This window comes from Haliaeetus albicilla, chromosome W, assembly GCF_947461875.1.
Source record: "Haliaeetus albicilla chromosome W, bHalAlb1.1, whole genome shotgun sequence".
Taxonomy (NCBI): Eukaryota; Metazoa; Chordata; class Aves; order Accipitriformes; family Accipitridae; genus Haliaeetus; species Haliaeetus albicilla.
In genome coordinates, this window is record NC_091515.1 from 15,360,202 (window position 1) to 15,379,783 (window position 19,582).

The following is a 19,582-nucleotide window of genomic DNA, read 5'->3' on the forward strand; positions in this document are numbered from 1 at the left end:
TACATTCTTCCCTGGTAACTGGCCAACCTCGAGCTTGGGCCTCACAATAGAGGTCTTTGATCCCCGAATGTTTCCTTTTTACATGTAGCCATTCTAACAATCGCTCCCAGTCTTCTGCTATTGGGGTGTTCTGGAGGGGAGCTAATCGGGCCAATTCATCAGCTTTGCCATTCCACTGGCTAACAGGGGTGCTATCCTGTTGATGGGAAGCCACCCAGGCTACTGCAAATTTTCCTTGTCTAGCGATGGTTAGAATATCTTGCCACTTTTCTTTCTGCCATACAGGTATCCTATTGACTTCCCACCCATTTTGTTCCCAGAAGGGAAGCCATTCAGTACAGCCTTTAAATACAGCATAGGAATCAGTATAGACATAGACAGGAGAGGTAGATTGAGCTTCATGCTGGAAAACACTCCAGACTGCAATTAATTCCCCTACTTGAGCACTACCTTCCCCTTCGGTGATTATTTGTTTGTCCTCATCTACGCGGAGCGCTACAGCTCGATATTTTCAAGTTTTTCCTTCTCGTTTAGAGGAAGCATCAGTAAACCAAACATTCTGCAATTGTTCAGAAAACAGGGGGGCCACTTGTATTACAGGAGGAAGTTCAGATGTTTCCCTATCTGGGCTTGTTTCTTCTTGAATGGTTAACATCTTTGTTGCCCCCTCAGACACAGTAAAAATGTCACAATAATGCTCTATCTGGGCATACCATTTCCGTACAGAGGCTCTCTGAGCCACCCCGTCAGGGGGCGGAGTTCCTGCTAAAACTGTCTTGGTTACTTTAAACGGGCCTCTAAGCACTATAGACTGCTGTCAAATAGTCCATTCAGCCTCTCTCAAGGCTAAACTGACTATAAACTTACTTCGCTTGAGGGTGTTTGTATTTTCTCTGGTGGAATTTTCAACCCCAAGCTTTCCAAATGAGAAATTATATTATCCTGAGTTTTCTGAACCTTTTCTGTTTCATCCCCACCTACAAGAATGTCATCAATGTAGTGATAAACACTGACCCCCTCCTCTGTCTGAATTAGTTCTAGCTCCTGCGCTAATGCATGATGAGCTAGAGTGGGGGAATGCTTATACCCTTGTGGGAGTCGGGTAAACGTAAATTGCTGACCCTCCCAAGTAACTGCAAAGCGGTCTTGATCTTCTGTTTGCAGGGGGACCATAAAAAACATATCTTTAACATCCACTGTTGCCATAATTGGGTGGGCTCGGTCCTGGATTGTAGCTATAAACTCAGCAATATTCGGTACCGCAGCTGTCAATGGACCGGTATTAGCATTAAGTCTGCGGTAATCTACAGTTAATCTCCACTTGCCATTAGGTTTTCGCACTGGCCACACCGGGGAGTTAAAAGGAGAATGGGTTGGAATCACAATACCCTGTCCCTTTAAGTCCTCTAACACAGGCGCTATTCTCTCTCTGGCCCCCAAGGGTATCGGGTAGGGCTTAACATTTGTAAGCTTTGAAGGAGGAAGCAGCAGCGCGGCTTTTAACAGCCGAATATCTATTGTGGGAGAGCCAAATGACCACTGTCTCCTTTTGTTATCAATCCAGGTCTTTCCTTTTAAAACATCGAGTCCTAAAAGGTTAAGTGGAAACTCCCCCACAACCATTGTCACTGTAGTGGCACTATCTTCTCCTGGCAAACGCAGGCTGACCGCTGCTAATGCCTGTGGCTGAACAATGCCGAATGCATCTGCCACAAAAAGCTGCTGTTTGGAGGGTGTAATTCCGCAATTAGCAGCGTCTTTGGTTTTAATAGCTGAAATCTGAGCTCCGGTATCTACCAAAAAGGTGACCGGGACTTGTCTTGGTCCCACAATACCCGTAATTAGTAAATCACCCCGGCCGTTTTCAGTGAGCTGTCTAATATACATCCAACCTTCGCCCCCCCCCCCCCCCCACCACCGAAAGGCGAAGGATCTAGTTTCCCGCCGGCTCTTGGGTGGCGTTTGTTTCTGATACATCAATCAGGGAGGGTGCGCTAAGAGTAGTATTCTCAAAATCCACTTTTCTATTTGCTGATTTATCAGGCCACCCTGTTACCAATTTTTCCAATTTGTCTGTTGGCATCCCGTCCATTAAGTCACGCGGGATCCCCTTCTGGTATCCCCGCGCCCACAGTATATTACGTTTGTTCAGGATACCTCTCCCCCCCGGCAGTTTAGCAAGGGGTGTTCTCTTATCACTCCCGGGGCACGGAACTATTTTTACTTCAGCCCGCCTCAAGCCCCTGGAGTCTGTTTTGGTGGCTGGAGGGTTAACAGCACCATACTTGCGCCTGGAATTAATTAATTCCTGGGCCACTTCTCTCCAGGTCCATATTTTCTTATCTGGGGGGCAGCGGTGCTGGTCAGGCGTGAATCCTCCTGAAGCAGCCGCAACACTCTCGCCCTGGGGCATCGCCTGTATCTTTTCTTGTAATTGTATACCAAACGGTTTCAGAGAATCAGGGAGTCCCCGTATAAGGGGAGTCATTCGCTCAGGATCCACCGACATCATCATCGGGGACTCCTGCCTAGGCTCCAATTTTCGATCATACGTCATCTGCAGACAAGCTGCCTTTTGCACGCTCTCCACTAATTGATCAACAGTCCCCGTAATAGTGAGGGGCTCCCCCCTCTCCAAGGGGTTCGAACCTCCCGCCCAATAGGCTGCCCGTTGGGTTAAAGACCAGGGGGCACGGTGATTCCCAGTAGTTAAAAACACTCCCGGTCCCCAATACCCTTCCGCCTCCTTTTCACTTAACAGAATCTGGTGTCCGTCCCCCCCCCCCGACAACGATACTCTCCACACATACTCCGTTTCTGACTCCTTAGGGGTTCGGCCAAATTCCTTTTTTAGTTTTGCCAACTCAGTGGCAGTATAGGGGACCTCTTTAGTTGCAACTTGGGGGAACTGGTCCTGCTCATCATCATAGGTATATTCAGTTTTGACTAAAGGTTGCAATGAAGGCAGCTCTAACTTCTCCACTCTCTCTTTTGCGTCCTGCAGGTCCTTAAAGGGGTAGCCAATTTATGATCTTGGAGGAATTTCCTCACGGACAGTACCCGCAAGGAGCTGCTCCTTAAGAGCAATTTGCAAATGTTTTACTTGGTTCTTTTCTGCTTCAAGTTGTGCTTTTAATCCCGCTGTTGACGTGCGGAAAACAGACTCCACAATCAGTGAGATTGTAAAGTAGGTATGTTCATTCAGCGCTGGGCAGCACGGGGGGTAGTCCCACCAAAGTCGTGCGCGCCTGATTTGGCAGTTCACTTTAAATTTATACAGTCAAGTGTTACATATACATAGAGTTTCGCAATACGCCTATACATAGGCATTACCTATCCCCGCTTCATATTAAAATTAGCTCCAGGAAGTCATTTCCATAGTCTCCTCTCAACTGCGCTTGCGCAGTGCCTCCTTATGGTGGTCGTCTGGTGGTCGTGAAGATGAAGGCTGTATGTCTTCTTCACGGTGAACTCTTAACCTTCTGTCCCTGTGCAGACTCAGTTGTCCCTTGGCATTTGTCCAAATCACAAGGTCGGTCTTGGCCGGTTCTTGGAGCCACTGCTGCTTCTTATCAGGGACTATCTCCTGTCCCAGCCAGCCTCAACAATGCAAGCGTTAAACATCACTTCTCATCCCCTTGGGCCATGTCTACCTCTATTGAAACTTCTTTAACTTCATTATAAGCTAGATAATTATTAAACAATTCTTATCCACATTCATATATCTACTATATCTGCTAAGGTTTCTTTGGTTCCCCGTCTCACTGTTGCCGAAAAACTCGGAATAAAGAAGTTATCAACACCAATTTAGTGTAGATAAGCAGACACTTCTTTATTGACGGCCGGGTGCGTGGGTGAGTCCTCTCACGAACCACGCACACCTGAACACCAAAATCATACACCTTATATTGAACTTATTCATACATATTCATTAGGTTTCCGGGAAATGTTATGCATATTCATTAGTTTCCTGGGAAGTAATTAGCATATGTAAATGTCCTTTACGCAGGCGCATTGAGGGTCTCTGGTGGTCTTCTAGAGTCCTCTGGTGGTCTTTCATAGTCTTCCTCACTTGTCCGCTTCTTGACCTTCTCTAGGTGATTCTGCGCAGTTTGGCCCTTGGCAGGTAACTAACTGTTTCTTGGCAGATAACTACAAGTTGCTTCATTTGACTCTTCTCAGTTCCCATTAATCTGAAATTCTGACATCTTATGCATTCTTCTAGGTTATAATATACTCCTACAAATAAACACTATATCCCAATTATCTTAAATCTTAAATCTTGTTATCTAAGTTCTAAATGTTCCTACTAGATGATCTTAGCCAATTCCTCCGGTCTTGGTACAGGGCTATACAGAGGATTTCACAGCAGCTGTTGGTTGTTGGTTAAATGTGTAAAATGCAATAGATATATAATTTTTGCTAAAATATTTCTTATAATTCTATATTCCTATTAAAATTGAATATGATTAATTCTAACTAATAACAAATCAATAACAAATCAGTAACACCGCCACTTGTCCCATAAGGGACTGAACAAGATTTTGGAGGGATTCAATAATTTGAGATTCTGCAGTGAGGTGGCAATCCCTATCCTCCACTGCTGCGGCCAGACTGGCACTGAGAACGGCACAGACAATTGCTTTTCCTTTCCCTGACCACACTCTAGCATCTTTCTGTAAAGCGACCATTCGATCAATAACGCTCTGCAGATTATACCAATTTCCCTGAGCCCAGTCTATCCCAAGCACAGAGGGTCGCGCTTTATGTCTTCCCAAAAAATCAAACAAAGCTTCTTTCAAACAGGCAACTTTGTTATCACTCATCTTATACAAAGTGGGGAAGCAGTCATCTCAGGAAGGCAGCACGTAAAGTTTCAAACACAGCAGAACACAAGCCTGCACCCCTTACGTTTCTGAGAGGTCTCACGTATTAAAGCAGGGAAACAGTACGGCACTCTCGTCTCAAGGGATCCTGTCCGTGATGCCAATTTAAATGTCCAGATCCAATGTCGGGGAAGGTTTTGATATGATCCCAAGAGCGAGATTAAGACACAAACGAGGTCAAATGCCGTATAGTCAAAATAGGTTTTATTATCAAAAGTATCAAAATGGTAGCAATAGGATAGAATGGAAGAAAAGGTAGAAATTAAGCAAGCAGTCAGGATAGGATTGCAAGGATAGTCACCACTACGGATCCAGCGGCGTCCCGTTGGTCCTCAGGGAAGCAGTCGGTGGTGGGGGTTGCAAGGACGGCCACCACCACGGATCCAGCGGCGTCCCGTTGGTCCTCAGGGAAGCAGTCGGTGGTGGGGGTTGCAAGGATGGTCACCACCACGGATCCAGCGGCATCCCGTTGGTCCTCAGTCTTCAATTCTTTGGTGGCGAAGAAGGCTGCCGACAGCTTGTCTCTATGAGTTTTTTATAGGGCATATTTCAATGATGTCATGCGCTGCAGGTTTCGTCCATCACACAACCTTTGCGTGATCAACACCAGAAACCAGTATCTTATTTCAATGATGTCATGCGCTGCAGGTTTCGTCCATCACAGGACCTTCGGGTGATCAACACCAGAAACCAGTATCTTATCAGCTCCAGCCCCGTTTCCTCCTCTGGATGTCTCAATGGCCTGGTAATCGTCCTTATTGACAGAGGAGTGTCCTGCTTAAACAGGCCATCTTAGAGACAAAGGGCTCAAGATAAGCAGTTCAGTTCCTTGAGATGATGGTCCAGTCCCCCACACCTGACAATCTTTGAGGCAAATGGTTCAGGATAAGAATACAGTCTCTTACATGTACTTAAACGTTGCAATAGCCAAGGCTGTTGTGACACTGCTGCCCACCTGCAAGGTACAGTCTTGAAAGCAGTCGGCATGCAGAGAGTGGTTTCAGATAAATCCTGAAAGCTGTTCCACATGATTACATAAAAACTTGTAGTAGTCTGAAGGTCCGGTTCTGTGAACTGGTAACAATGCTTACCCAGTTAAGTGCATTAGGGTTTTTTGAAGGGTGGGGAGAAATTCTGATCACATGAAGCAAATGTTATGCTCTCTCTCTATTGTAATTTCTTTATAATTTGGTGTTTTTGTAAATGAAGTTGTATGTTCTTCCAGAGTATTTTTGTATGTACTGTAAAATACTGTCTTCCAAAGAGAAATTTAAAATCTTCAGTCTCTCTCTTTTTTTTTTTTTTTAAATACACATGGGATCTGCTTAAAAACCCCAACAACTAAACCAAATGTAAGGCAGGGTGGGAGGGCAGTGCCACAAAAAATATGTTTTACAAAATGATAATGTCATGGTAGAGTAAATTTGAGGAGAGTAGGAACACTGCTTTCCTGCTTCTAGTATTTCCAGGTTTTGAATTAACACCCTCTGAACAGTGCAGCTTGCAAACTGCATTGACAGCAGAAGTCCCAGTTTGCTGTGCGGACAACAGATACCCCTGAATTCTTTTAAAATTAGTTGCTTGGCTTAAACAGCAATTCTGAGCTCTGATCATCTTAAGCATCCACCTAAAACCCTAGTGACAAGACCCAAGAGGCATGTAACTATCTTGTGAGGTCTTAATTCTCTAGCATTTCCCCTACTGCTAGTATTCCAAACTTGTGGAGAAAGCATGACTATGACCATATACTTACTTTTTTCCTTATTACCTCTGGTTTCCAGCTTGCTTCAAGTGCAATTTATCTCTTAGAAAATTTGCCTTAGTGGGTTTGAGAGGTCTTCTTCTTCCTTCTCCCCTCCAAACCCCCCAAAACTTCAGAGTGCAAGGCTTAGGTTTCCTCACAGGTTAAAATTAAGAAACAGAACCCATGTTACTTAAGTGGCTTTTAGCAGAGCTACACCTTGAGTTTGTAAAATGGTTACCTTGGTTTTGTGACCTGTGTTAAAACCATGGTATTTAAATACTGTCAAGTCTGTGTACTAGTTACAGTAGGTATACAACTTCAGCACCTGTGTAAATAAAAATCCATCAGGAATTTGAAGGAATTAAAGCTGAAGTAGGTGATAAGATAAACAGCAAAGCAAATATGAAAAGTGTTTTGTAATAGTCTACAACCCTGTGATATTACCATGCTTTTAAACAAATTCTTCCACTCGAGTATTCCAAGACTGTTAAAGGCTGTTTTGCCCTTAACCTCTAGGTCAGCATATGCATTTATGCAGCTAGTCTCAAACTAACCTAGCTAACTGATATCAAAGTATATGCTTTTACACAGATTTTGGTTTTTTTTTACTCTTGGTTTGCTGAATTATCTTCTAATTGCTCTTACTTCACCACCACCCCCCCCCCCTTAGGGTGTTAAGAAGAAGTTTAGGAAGAAGTTAGGTTACTAGTTTCCCCGGACGTGATCCAGCATAGGTGAGATTACATGCTTTACCTTAATATACCCTGACTCAACACTTGGCCCAGTGCAGAGTGACATCACTGTTCTGGAGTTTCCCTGGCTATTGCAGAAGTTCGATACTGCCCCAGGACTATGCAGATTAGATTACAGCTGTTTTAAATAAAGTTCAAACTGCAACAATTCAACTGAAATGTTTTCCTTTGTTTATGGAGCAAGTGCTCTGTCAAAGTGATTGAAAGAAAAGTTACTCATGCATAAAGACTCGGTGAGGGAGGCTCTTTGATACCAGACTTCCTGCAAACTTTGCTGTTTCTATCTGCTTTCTTAGCTGGTTGCTGTGTGTGCAGCTTTGAGGTCCAGGTGGAAGGGGTGAGGGATGTACGATCAATCTCCTTAAAGAGGAGCAGCTCGGTGTTGAAATTGCATATGGTTAGTAACTTTGAGCAAGACATTCCATTGCAGGAATTAACGTCTCCTGTGGTTTTACTTGTTAGGTCTAAGCAAAGAAGTGGTTCATGTGAAGTCACCTCCACTTCTGCTGTTGTAATGGATGTCCCTGTAGAAACTAGAGAGAGAAAGTAATAGAATACTTTTTGCCTTAATGAGTCAAAAGCCAAGGGCAAAAAAAAAAAGTATCTTGAAACTGTTAATCTTGACTTTGACTTCAGGAGGGAGGAGGCTTATTAATACTGCCTTTACGTAACACTAAGCCTTCACTGGATTGCCCAAAGCCCTGTATTAGGGAGCAAAGCTTCATTTCTGGGCTCCATAGAAGAACCAATAGGTTGCCTTCTTGTTTAGGGTCCAAAGCGTCATGTGTAGCTTCTAGCCCCTCCTTTTTAGTGCCCAAAGCCTCATGTTTAGGGCAGAAATACTCCTTTTTAGGGTCCAAGCCTGTCTTTTATTACCCATAGCCTTTTTTAGGGCCCACAGTTTCATTTTTTGGATCTAAACCCTTATTTTAAGGTGCAGAAAGCCTGTTTCTAGAGAGCAGCCTCCTTTTAATGGTCCAAAGGCTCAGGTTTAGTTTCCAAAGTCTCAGGTTTAGAGGCCAAAGATGCATTTTTAGCATCCAAAACCTCATTTATAGGTTCCAAGTCCCCCTTTTAAGTTCCAAAGACTCACTAGCTGACATAGTATCAGCAAGGCTATGTCTAATAGTCTCTGTACCACTCACGGTCTCGGTATGGGTGTGACTGTCTGTAACAGTGTTGCGGTCTTTTTACTGCTATCGGTGTCTGTAACGGTATCTATATGGGTACCTCCATGCCTAATTGTACCTGTACCTGCGTCTGTACTGGTATCTGTGTGTGTGTGTCTTCAATTGCATGTGGATCAGTACTTGTATGTTTAATGGCACCTCTATCCCTAATGGTATTACGAGCTGTAGCTGTAGTTGTAGGTGTAATGGAGTGTGTGCTTGTGTGTGACCATACTTGTATCTGCAATGCTGAAAGTTACGGTGTCTGACTGTATCTATAACTGTACACATTTTACAGCTGTATCTGCAATTGAAAGTGTGTGCGTCTAGCAATAATGGTGCCTGTGTGCTGGTTTTAGCTGCGACAGAGTTAATTTTCATCATGGGAGCCTGTATGGTGCTATGTTTTGGATGTGTTCTTACAACAGTGCTGATAACACAGGGATGTTTTACAGATTGCTGAGCAGTTCTTACCTAGTTAGCATCGAGGCCTTTTCTGCTTCTCATAGTGCCCTGCCAGTGAGCAGGCATGGGGTGCACAAGAAGTTGGGAGGGGACACAGCTGGGACCGCCGACTCCAGCTGACCAAAGGGATATTCCAGACCATATGATGTTATGCTCAGAAATCAAATTGGGGAGGTGGTGGGGGTGGGTGGGCAGGGGATAATTGCAGGGGGCTGCTGTTTCTCAGGTACTGGCTGAGCATCCATCGGTGGTAAGCAATTGGGATTTTTTTGCATCACGTACTTTTCTTGGTTTGGGTTGGGTTTTTTTGTGGGTGTGTGGATGTTCCCCCCGACTCTTCTTATTAAATTGTCTTTATCTCAACTCAAATGTTTTTGTACTTTTACCCTTCCAATTCTCTCCCTATTCCATTGCGGGTTGGGAAGTGATCGAGCAGCTGTGTGATGCTTAGCTGCCTACTGGGGTTAAACCCAATGTGGGGCTCAAAGCGTTTGACCAGAGCGTACTAGAGGGAACCTATAATTATTACATCTCTTGAAGAGTTGCTGGTCACGATGTTGACTTCTCTGTTCTCGACATTGCTTTATCTGATCTGTGCTGTGCTCCCTTTTTTGCTGTGCTGTGCAGCACTTGGTGGTGTTTTCCCTGGAAGAATTATGATAAAAGCAGTGGCCTTGATCCTGTTTTGGTGTTTGGGCCCTGCATTTATCCCTTGCCTGTATTTTGGGAACCACCTTACGGAGAAACTTCACAATTACATTTTTTCCCTTTTCTCTTCCAAGAGCCAATCAGTGGAGGAAAGAGAAGGGCACCTTCCCCTTTTTCTCCTGTGGGGTAGGTATTTTCTCTCTTCTTACAATAACTCTTCAGTATCATGAGCATCCTTGGGTAAGCAAAATACTCCTATTGGTACTTCTCAGGAATATTGTTTCTGCTTTTTCAAAGGTTAAGCAGCTCTTTAGAGAGATCAGCACAGGGATATCACCCAAGGCAGTGCAATATTAGGTGGCAAGGCACATGGAAGAATCTGGGCAGGTACCCGGAATGGTTGTCACCTCTGGTGGTCTGGGACTTCACCCCTGAACAAGTGTGGGATCCTAACGAAGTGACAGAATGTTTGAAAAGAGCATGCCCTGGCCCTGGCTATGCCAAAGAAACACAAGTTGTCGCACTGTTCTGGGGCCTGGCCTGTGCCTACTGAGCACTATTCATGACTATTCAGCACCCTCAAGGAGAAGAGAGGGTCTCTGGATCTGAAGACACACTAACAGACATTGTGGCTAAACTGGAGACCCAGCCCCCAACTATATCAGGTGCCCCTACAGTTGGCTCCAGTTGAGTGTGAAGGGAAGGTATCCCTTCAAAGACTATGCAAGTTACCAAGTCAAGTGGACCACTGCTGAGGGACATATCCAGTATCTGAGGGAATTAGCTGGGAAGACAAATGCCATAGCCTTGAACATACCCACCTCACCCCCTTACTCCTCCTTGCCCCAGCTTTGATTGCTAAGCATGACGTCATAATGTATGCAATATCCCTTTGGTCTGCTGGGGTCAGCTGTCCCGGCTATGTCCCCTCGCAGCTTCTTGCCCACCCCCAGCCTACTTGCTGGTGGACAAGAGTGAGGAACAGAGAAGCCCTTGATGCTGTGCAAGCACTGTTCAGCAATAGCTGAATCATCAGTGTTTTATCAGGACTGGTTTGGTCATAAAACCAAACCACAGCACCCTATGGGCTGCCATGAAGAAAACTAACTGCATCCTAGCCAAAACCAGTGCAGTGAAGCATGTGCTGCTCCTATGATGAGAGCGAGACAACGCAGAGAGTGTTTGGTAACATGGGAGGGGCTGCTGTACCCCATGGGCCTTCAATCCCATCTCTTGAAAACATCCCAACTGCAGCCAACCCCAAAACCCCGTCTGACCAGACAGGGTCCCAGTAGCAGAGCCGTGTTGGTGCAGGGGGCAGACACAATATTTGGAAAAGGACTGGGGAGAAAGGGGGTGACTGTTTCTCAGGACAAGGGGGAAAATCTCTCGCCTCTCTGCCCAGCTGTGCCATCTCCCTGCTGGTGTCACAATGGACCTTCAAATGATGTGGGCTGATGTCACAGGGGGGTGCAGTGCATCAGAGGGAGGTGTCCCCAGTGCCACGGCAGTGCCGGCACTTCCCAGTGAGGCTTGGGTGCTGCTGGGCACTGCTCAGGGGCTCCCCACCGCTGCCCTTTGGAGCTGCTCCGCGGCTGAGAGTGGGGTCAGGAGGCAGCAGGAATGCGCTGGGGGACCCTCACTGACAGAAAGGAGAAGGTCAGAGAGGAGTTTGGGGCGAGGAGCAGGGAAGAGTGTCCCTTCTCCTGAGCTGAGGGCAAGCAGCAAGCTCAATGGAGGGCTGCTGCACCATGGCCATCAGCTTGGAGCTGAGCTGCTTGTTCCCCACACTCCTGCTGCTCTTCACCAAGCGTGAGGGTTTGGGGAGCTCCTTCCCCAGGGGTCGCAGTGGGGCTGTCAGCTGTCAAAAGCTGGGCTGTGGGGAGGCTAGACAGGGCTGGGGGCAGTCACGAGAGCCCTGCCTGAGGATTCCACCAGGCTCAGGGGACAATGTGGCTGCCAGGACTGCCAGGTCCTGGTACTGGGGCTGCCCTGAGTATCGAGGCTCCTGTGGGCAGGGCTCAGTCCCCTCAAAAGTGGGACCATTCAGAGCCAGCTTCCTCTGGGAGCTCCACAGCCATGGCAGTGTTTTTCTGGGCGCTCTGTGTATGCCAGCATCTGTCATCTCTGGGGCAAGGAGCTTGCCAAGAGTCCGTGAGCTGTCCAGCCTGGAGCCTGAGACCTCTTTCCCTCGCTTTCCAGAGACCGTGGCTGTCTGGGGAGCTGTGTCTGATTACATGCTGGGACAGCTGAAGCTGGACAAGGTGGGCTGGCATCCTGGTCCCCCTCGCCCTTTAGGGCTTCAGTCTTCCTGAGAGCCTGGGCCCTGAGGAGCGATCCTTCCCTGAGCATCACAGCAGCACACCAAGACCACCTCGTGTGCCCAGAGCAGCTTCTTGGCAAACTGGGAGAGAAACCAAGTCCAGATCCAGTCTGAGAAAGTATTCAGCACCCCACAGGGCTTCACTCTTCCCTGTGGTCAGAGTGGAGAGACCAATCAGAGAGACAGGGGATGATGCTGGGTCCATGCCAAGGATAATCCCTGGGAATAAGTCCCAGGAGTATTCCATGTGCTGGAAATGTCCAGGATCTTCCCTAGCCAAGAGATGTTAGCAAACATTTTGATGAGGGAAAAGAAGAAGATGGAGAAAATGTTTTTTTTTTTTTTTTTTCCAAAGCTTTCACTTTTCCTATCTCTAAAATACTCACTCATCAGCCTTTTTGTCTTTTCCCTGGGCAGGGTGTCCTGGTTGCAGGACTCAAGAATTTTGCTGTGGTCCAAGAGCGATTCCATGGCAAATGAGTGGTATTTGTGGCTCGCAGACTCATCTTCCAGCTGGACATTGATGAATTATGGCTGTGGGACCTTGCATTCCCCACAGTGATTATCCCTGGTGAGAAGGAAGCAGCCGCCCTCCGCTTTCCCCCTCCAGGTCTTGGGGATCGTGGGTTGCGTACTTCCTTGGAAAGGGCTGGGAGAAGTAGACAATTGCCACCAAAGGTCGGGGGACAGCTTGAGCTCCTGCAAAACAACTGACTCCCCAAAAGGTGTTTCTGTAAACGACCTTTTCTCTAGAACTTTGTTATGAATTTTGCCTGGAAATTTGGCCTGCTGTGGCAGTGACGACACTCCTCCTCTTTGCAGATGATGTCAAGTTTGAGCTGCTGGACTACAAGAAGCTATCATGAGCCATCTCCTTCCCATGTCACATTGTGGAGAACTGTGTGCAAGAGTGTCACCCAAGACTAAGGGGACAGACAGGTTCTTTTAGGGATCCTTGCCAGAATGATTACGGCACTAAATCATAGTTATAATTAAGCTTTCTTTTCTTAACAGGATACTATGATTAGTATAGTGCCAAATTTATGATTAGAATAGCACAGGATTTCTACAAGCAGAATCAATATAGAACAATTTATAAGGAGCATAATACAGAATTTATAATACAACTGAACTTATAATTTCTAATCACCTGGATCCTAACGTAACTTAACTTAAGATTTCTAATCTTGTGGACCCTCTGCAGATCGGGTCAAATCTGAGCACATGGTTTACTGTGTCAGTACAAGAATCCTAATCTAGACTTGAAAACCATATAAAAGAATACGAGTCACTGCCTCAGTCCTCAGCAGAAGCAGACAATGGTGGAGGTGTCCCTGGCCACAGGGGTGTCACAGATCTCACTGTCCTGCAGCAGTTCCAGTCCAAGTTGCCCCCTTAGGACTTGTAAATGCTTGATTCACAGACAGTGCTCTGTCTATAAAAAAACAGGAGGCAACAGGAGGACACAAGAGGAAAAGGAGAAGGAGGCCAGAGGAGGCGGCAAGAAAAACAGAAAAAGGAGACAACAGGATGAAACGAGAGGCAGGAGGAGGCAACAGGAGGAGGAGGAAGAGGCAATAAGTCAACAGGAGGCAACAGGAGGAGGAGGAAGAGGCAATAAGTCAACAGGAGTCAACAGGAGAAGGAAAAAGAGGAATCAACAGAAAGACAAAGCAGCACACAGGAGATAAGGGAAAGAGGAAGCAACAAGAGGCAACAGGAGGAGAAAGAGAATAAGGCAAGAGGAGGAAACGAGAGGCAACAGGAGGAGAAAGAGAATAAGGCAAGAGGAAACGAGAGACAACAGGAGGAAAAAGGTGGCAACAGAAGGAAGAGGTAACATGAGGAGGATAAGGAGGTGGAGGAAATGGGAGAATGAGGAGACAGGAGGCAACATGAGTAGGACTGAACAAAAACAGGAGGCAAGAGCAGGCAAATGGAGAAATAGGATGAGGAGGAGGAGCAGGAGGAAGCTGGTGGAGAAAACAGAAGGAGGAGACAATAAGAGGCAACAGGAAAAGGAAGACACAGGAGGACACAAGAGGACAAGGAAAAAGGACATGAAAATGAGGCAAACAGAGGAGGAGGAGGAGAAGGGGACAGGAAGCAACAGGAGGAGAAGGAAGCAAAAGGAGGTACATGCAGGAGGAGTAAAAAGGAGGTAAGAGAAAGCAACAGGAGGATGTTGATGATGAGCAGGTGAAGTAGGAGGCAAGAGTACAAAACTGGAGGAGGTGGAGGAGTAGGCATCAGGGGCAGTAAGAGGCAACAGGAAGCACAGAGAGGAGGATGCAACATGATGCAACAGTGAGAGGAGAAGTGAAGAGGAGGAGGCAACAGGAAAAAAGTGGCAAAAGGAGGCAAGAGGAGAAAAGAGGAAGAGGGGAAGGAGGACGAGGAAGCAAGAGGAGACAAGAGGAGGATGGGGAGGTGGAGGCAAGAGGAGGCAGCAGAAGGCAACAGTTGAGGAGAGGAGGCCTATGAGATGGAGCAAAGGAGAGAGGCAACAGGAGGCAAGAGGGGCTTAGGAGGAAGAGGTACCAGGAGACAAAGGTTGGCAAGAGGAGGAGGAGTAGGCAACAGGAGGAGGAGGAGGATGCAACAGGAGGCAACGGCGGGGGCAGAATTCTGGAGGCAAGAGGAGGACACAGCTGGACACAGGAGGTAAAGGAGGAGGAGGCAAAAGGAGGGAGGAGGAGGCAACAGAAAGAGAAAAAGGAGGAGACCCCAGGATGCCAGATGTGGTAACAGGAGGTAAGTGGATGAGGAGGCAATAGGAGGTCACAGGAGAAGGAAAAAAGAGGAGGCAAGAGGAGGACAGAGTAGGACACCAGAGACAGAAGAAGGAGGCGGCAACAGGAGTCAACAAAAAAGGGAAAAAGGAGGAGACAATAGGATGAAACAGAAGGCAAGTGGAGGCAACACTAACAGAGAGGAGTTGGCAACAGGATGCTCTAGGAGGCAACAAGAGGAGGAGTAGGAAGAGGAGGAGGTAACAGCGAGGAGGAACTCGGTGATGGAGCTGCTGTTGGACATCTGCTGCCTCTGTGTGTGGAACATTGAACATGGAGGAAAGGACAGTGAGATGTTAGAGCATTATTCTCCAACAAAAATCAAAGCCATTTCTCATACTACATACTCACAATACCTTTTTTATTTCAAAGAGATGTATGTTCAGATCCATTGCTGGAGCTCTTGTTGGTGCTAGCTTAATGTGCCATGAGGAGCAGGACCTCTGCCCACTGACTGCTGAGGAGTCAGCCCTGCTCAGCAGAAGTGGATTTCTGGGAATGGTGTTGGTCAGAGGGTCAGTCCTGGTATTTGAATTGGTCAGATGAAACTACTCCTAATGCAAAAGTGCGTGACAGCATCTGCACGCCGATTGCTAAGAAACCACAATAAAAACTGTTTGAGAGAGGTTTTTTTTTGTACAGCTCTCCCCTATTTCACCTGGAGATAGCAAACTCAATGTTGTTCTGCAATAGCAACTTAAAAATTCTGCAATAACAACCTGAATGTTGTTTTGCAATAGAAACCACATCATGTTTTACAATAGGAACAACAAAATTTTGAAATAGCAATCTCAACATTTTTTGCAATAGCAACCACAAAGTTTTGCAAGAGCAACGTAAATGCTTTGCAATAGCAACCTCAAGATTTGCAATAAAGGTGAAGAGGAGCAAGAGCTTTCAGGGCTGGCACATTCCTTGTGGGAGAAGGAGATGGACATTTGCCTTTTCGGAAAGAGGCTCTGCCGAGAACGAGCGCCATCAGATGTTCCGTCTCTGGGAAAGAAGAGATCGCCCATGCTGTTGTGCCTGTGAACAGGCTGCCAAGGGAAGGTGAATACCAGCAAGAGCTTTCAGGGCTGGCACCTTCCTTGTGGGAGAAGGAGTCGGACATTTGCCATTTCGGAAAGAGGCCCTGCTGAAGATGAACGCCATGAGATGTTCCGTCTCTGGGAAAGTGTTGCGGAGGATCCACAGGGGACATCACACACAGACCAATGTGATCAAGTGAAGCCCCTTTACTACAACTTTTAGCACAGTTATATACCTTATGCGCTTGTGCACGTGCCCTATACAATACTCTAATTGGTACAATACCCCGGTTCACGCGACACTATCTTATGCTCTATTGGCTGTGCAAGCTTCTTCACGAGGTGTCCAGCAGTTACTTATCTCATTCTTCGGCATCCAGGAGTTGTTTGTCAGGCTCCTCTTATCTTCCTTTTTCCCAGCGTACAAGGACAGAGCGTCCTTGTCTGCTTCAGCACTTTGTAAACTTATACTTCGTTCCCAGCTAATGGCTGGATTGCTCACATGCCCTCGCCCAGCCAAGAAATCCTCAACAATTCCCCCCTTTTGTTTTTGAGCAATCCAGGCTTGCTTAATAACTTGGGATGCCATTTTTTCTTAACAAGCTGAACAAGGAAAAATTATCACAATAGCTAAAATCACAATAACTACAACAATGCCCATAATTCTTTGAGCCAACCCGTTACCCCTAATGACCTGAACCATGAGGTCTATGAGGAAGATGAACCATCCATACATTCTTGTGTCATCTTGCTCTGCGAACTCAGCCCAGCAATCGGTAGGTGCCAGCTTTCCATGGGCGTCCCCACAGAGGCAACGATGGCCTCACTGTACACCAGCCCGATGCTCTTCCGAAAATCCCGAAAATGGAAATAGACCTTACCCCTAATTTTGGCTTTAACTAACTTTTACGTTTACCCCACACTGTCTTCCCATAATCACACTATGTTTAATCAAATTATGCTTAACACACTTTTTACCTAATGGAAGTTCTATATACAATAAGGCATGTTGTTCTAAAACCCTCTCTGAAGGACTCAATGTCCTCTAGTCCTCTAAAGTGTAATACTCTATTAGTCAGAATCTGTTGGATCAGTGGCTCCAGCACATGCCAGTTGCCGCTGGGACAATTCCGGGTCCAGCATCAGTGCGAAGCCATGGCTTGACCCACTTAGCCGGGATCCAGCGAAGGCCTCGATCTGTAAGCAGACACATATACCCTCTCCCATTAAGTTTTACTTCTGCTGGTCGGCACCATTTCCCGGACTCTGGGTCCTTATACATTACCATGATTCCTGTACTTTGTTGCGTCCTTTCCGCCTGTAAAAGAGCATGATGCACTACCATTGGTGGGTCTTTGTGATCACCTGTCAATCTAAGATAATTTAGCACAAATAAGGCTTTGGCCAATCGTTCCTCTGGGAGTAAGCCCTGGGTTCCCCCCTTTTGTTTTTGCAGCATGCTTTTTAAGGTTTGGTTGGCCCGTTCGACAATAGCCTGTCCTGTGGGAAGATGTGGAATACCCGTACCATGGTGAATTCCCCACAAATTATGAAATCGAGCAAATCGTGTAGAACCATAGGCTGGGCCGTTGTCTGTCTTAATTTCTTTAGGCACACCCAGCACTGCAAAAGAAGCATGAAGATGTCATTCAATATGTAAGGCCTTTTCTCCAGTTTGTGCCGTGGCCCACATGGCAGCAGAATAGGTATCAATACACACATGCACATAACGCTTTGCACCAAACCACATGACATGGGTGACATCCATTTGCCACAACTGCAATGGCAAGAGACCTCGTGGGTTAACCCCACAGCCCAAGCCCAGCCCTTCCTTTTGACAATCGGGGCATGCTTTAACGATACCTTGGGCATCAGTGAGTGGTAAGTCAAATTGCTTTGCTAACATCCTAGCGGGTTGGTGCAAGAACGCATGTGATTGCCGTGCTTGTTGAAAGCAATTCCCTGGAGGAGGCTCCCATGCTGCTGCAACCAATTGGTCAGCTCTGTCATTTCCCGTTTCTCATCTGCACATGCGCTCGTACCCAAGAGTTCTACCAGAGGGGCCATATCGTTATTAGTGATACCGCAAAGATTCCGCACCCACTGGATATCTCCCACAAGCTTCTGGACATCATGTACTGTTGAAATTTCTAATGTTATTTGAACCTTCTGAGGTTTAACATTGCTAGCATCTATGTGCCACCCCAAATACTTCCAAGGTGCTGCCTTTTGCACCTTTTCAGGAGCGATTATTAATCTGTGATGGCTTAAGGTGTCCTGTAATTGAGTTAAAATTTCATCCTGTGGCAAGTTCCTTCCCGCTATCAAAATGTCATCCATATAATGATAAATGATTAACTGGGGAAACTGCTTTCTTACAGGCTCTAATGCCCAGGCCACATACACCTGACACATCGTGGGGGAATTGCGCATTCCTTGCGGTAACACGACCCAATGGTATCTCTTATAGGGCTCTGCCTTATTAATCGATGGTACCGAAAAGGCGAACCGTTCAGCGTCATCTGGGTGCAAGGGAATGGTGAAAAAACAATCCTTTAGATCTATAATTAACAAATCCCATTCTTCTGGAAGCATAACTGGAGATGGCAAACCTGGCTGCAGGGCTCCCATACTGTGCATCACTGCATTCACAGCTCTGAGATCATGTAACAGTCTCCATTTCCCACTTTTCTTGGGAATGGTAAATATTGGTGTATTCCATGGACTAGTAGAAGGAACAACATGTGTCACTCTCAATTGCTCCTCAACTAACTCTTGTATTTTTAGCAGCCTTTCAGAATTTAGCGGCTACTGATCAATCCAAACAGGCTCATCTGTTTTCCAGCTAATTTTCAGGATTGGCTGCCCCTCAGTGACCGCTCCTAAAAAGGATGGGTCACTAACATTGCCTTCATTTGGCTCAATAAATCACGGCCTATGAGGCCAAGCAATTCAGTTGGGGTAGTCATGACATACGGACGTGTCGTAATGTGTTCGCCGTCGGGGAACACAAATGGGTAATGGGTAGCTGACTTACTAAGGTGGCTTGTGTGCCCCCTATCCCTGCAATGCCAAAATTTGGATTGATCAATGGCCATGATGGAGGCCAAATATATCGTGAAATAATCGTAACATCAGCTCCTGTATTGATTGTCATCGGTTTCTTGACGATAACTCCGTCAGGCCCTTCCAATTGCACTACCTTTTCTGGTTTACCTCTTGTTATGTCCATGGCAAAGTATACCTGCGGTTTCCCTGTGGAGCCGAATCCACCATCTCCACGTTGTACTTCACCTGGGTTTGGAACACACGACCTGAATGGAACTAATTGTGCTATTCTGGTACCTTTAGGAATAGAAACAGGAGGGATTAAAACATGAATCATAATTTTCACAGTCCAACAAAAATCTGCATCAATAAGCCCTGGGACTACCAAAATTCCTTTTAGAGCTGTTGAAGATCGCCCCATTAAAAATGCACTAAGCCCGAGCCCCAGTGGTCCCTTTATGTTGCTATCCACCAAGTTTACCCCTGCATCCATCAACGTAATGTCTACTGTGGTTTCCACATCCACTCCAGAGCTTCCTGCAGTGGCGGATCTGGTGGTTGTGAGGCTGCCTGAGGGCTGGCAGCCCAAGCCCCTTGCATTTGTGTCGTCGCGTGAGGGGCCTTCGCGGTCGGAGTAAAGTTTCCCTTCTTCCTGTATTCTTGGTGGTATGGTTATCTTTCTTACACTTGTTGCAGCACTTATTGTTAGCAGAAACTGTACATTGGC

General features: G+C 46.4%; 1 protein-coding gene and 1 long non-coding RNA gene across 4 annotated transcripts in view; one reads left to right on the forward strand and one right to left on the reverse strand.

The window, feature by feature from the left end:
- LOC138683501 (uncharacterized) overlaps positions 1 to 19,582 on the forward strand; it is a 191,397-nt gene that overhangs the window by 55,687 nt on the left and 116,128 nt on the right. The gene's annotated exons all lie outside the window — the stretch shown is intronic.
- LOC138683579 (uncharacterized) lies at positions 1,512 to 9,036 on the reverse strand. Its single transcript, XM_069775569.1, is given in 4 exon segments — positions 1,512 to 3,163; positions 4,515 to 4,826; positions 5,194 to 5,410; positions 9,026 to 9,036. Coding segments are annotated over 4 exon segments (1,770 nt in total). The 3' UTR covers positions 1,512 to 1,933.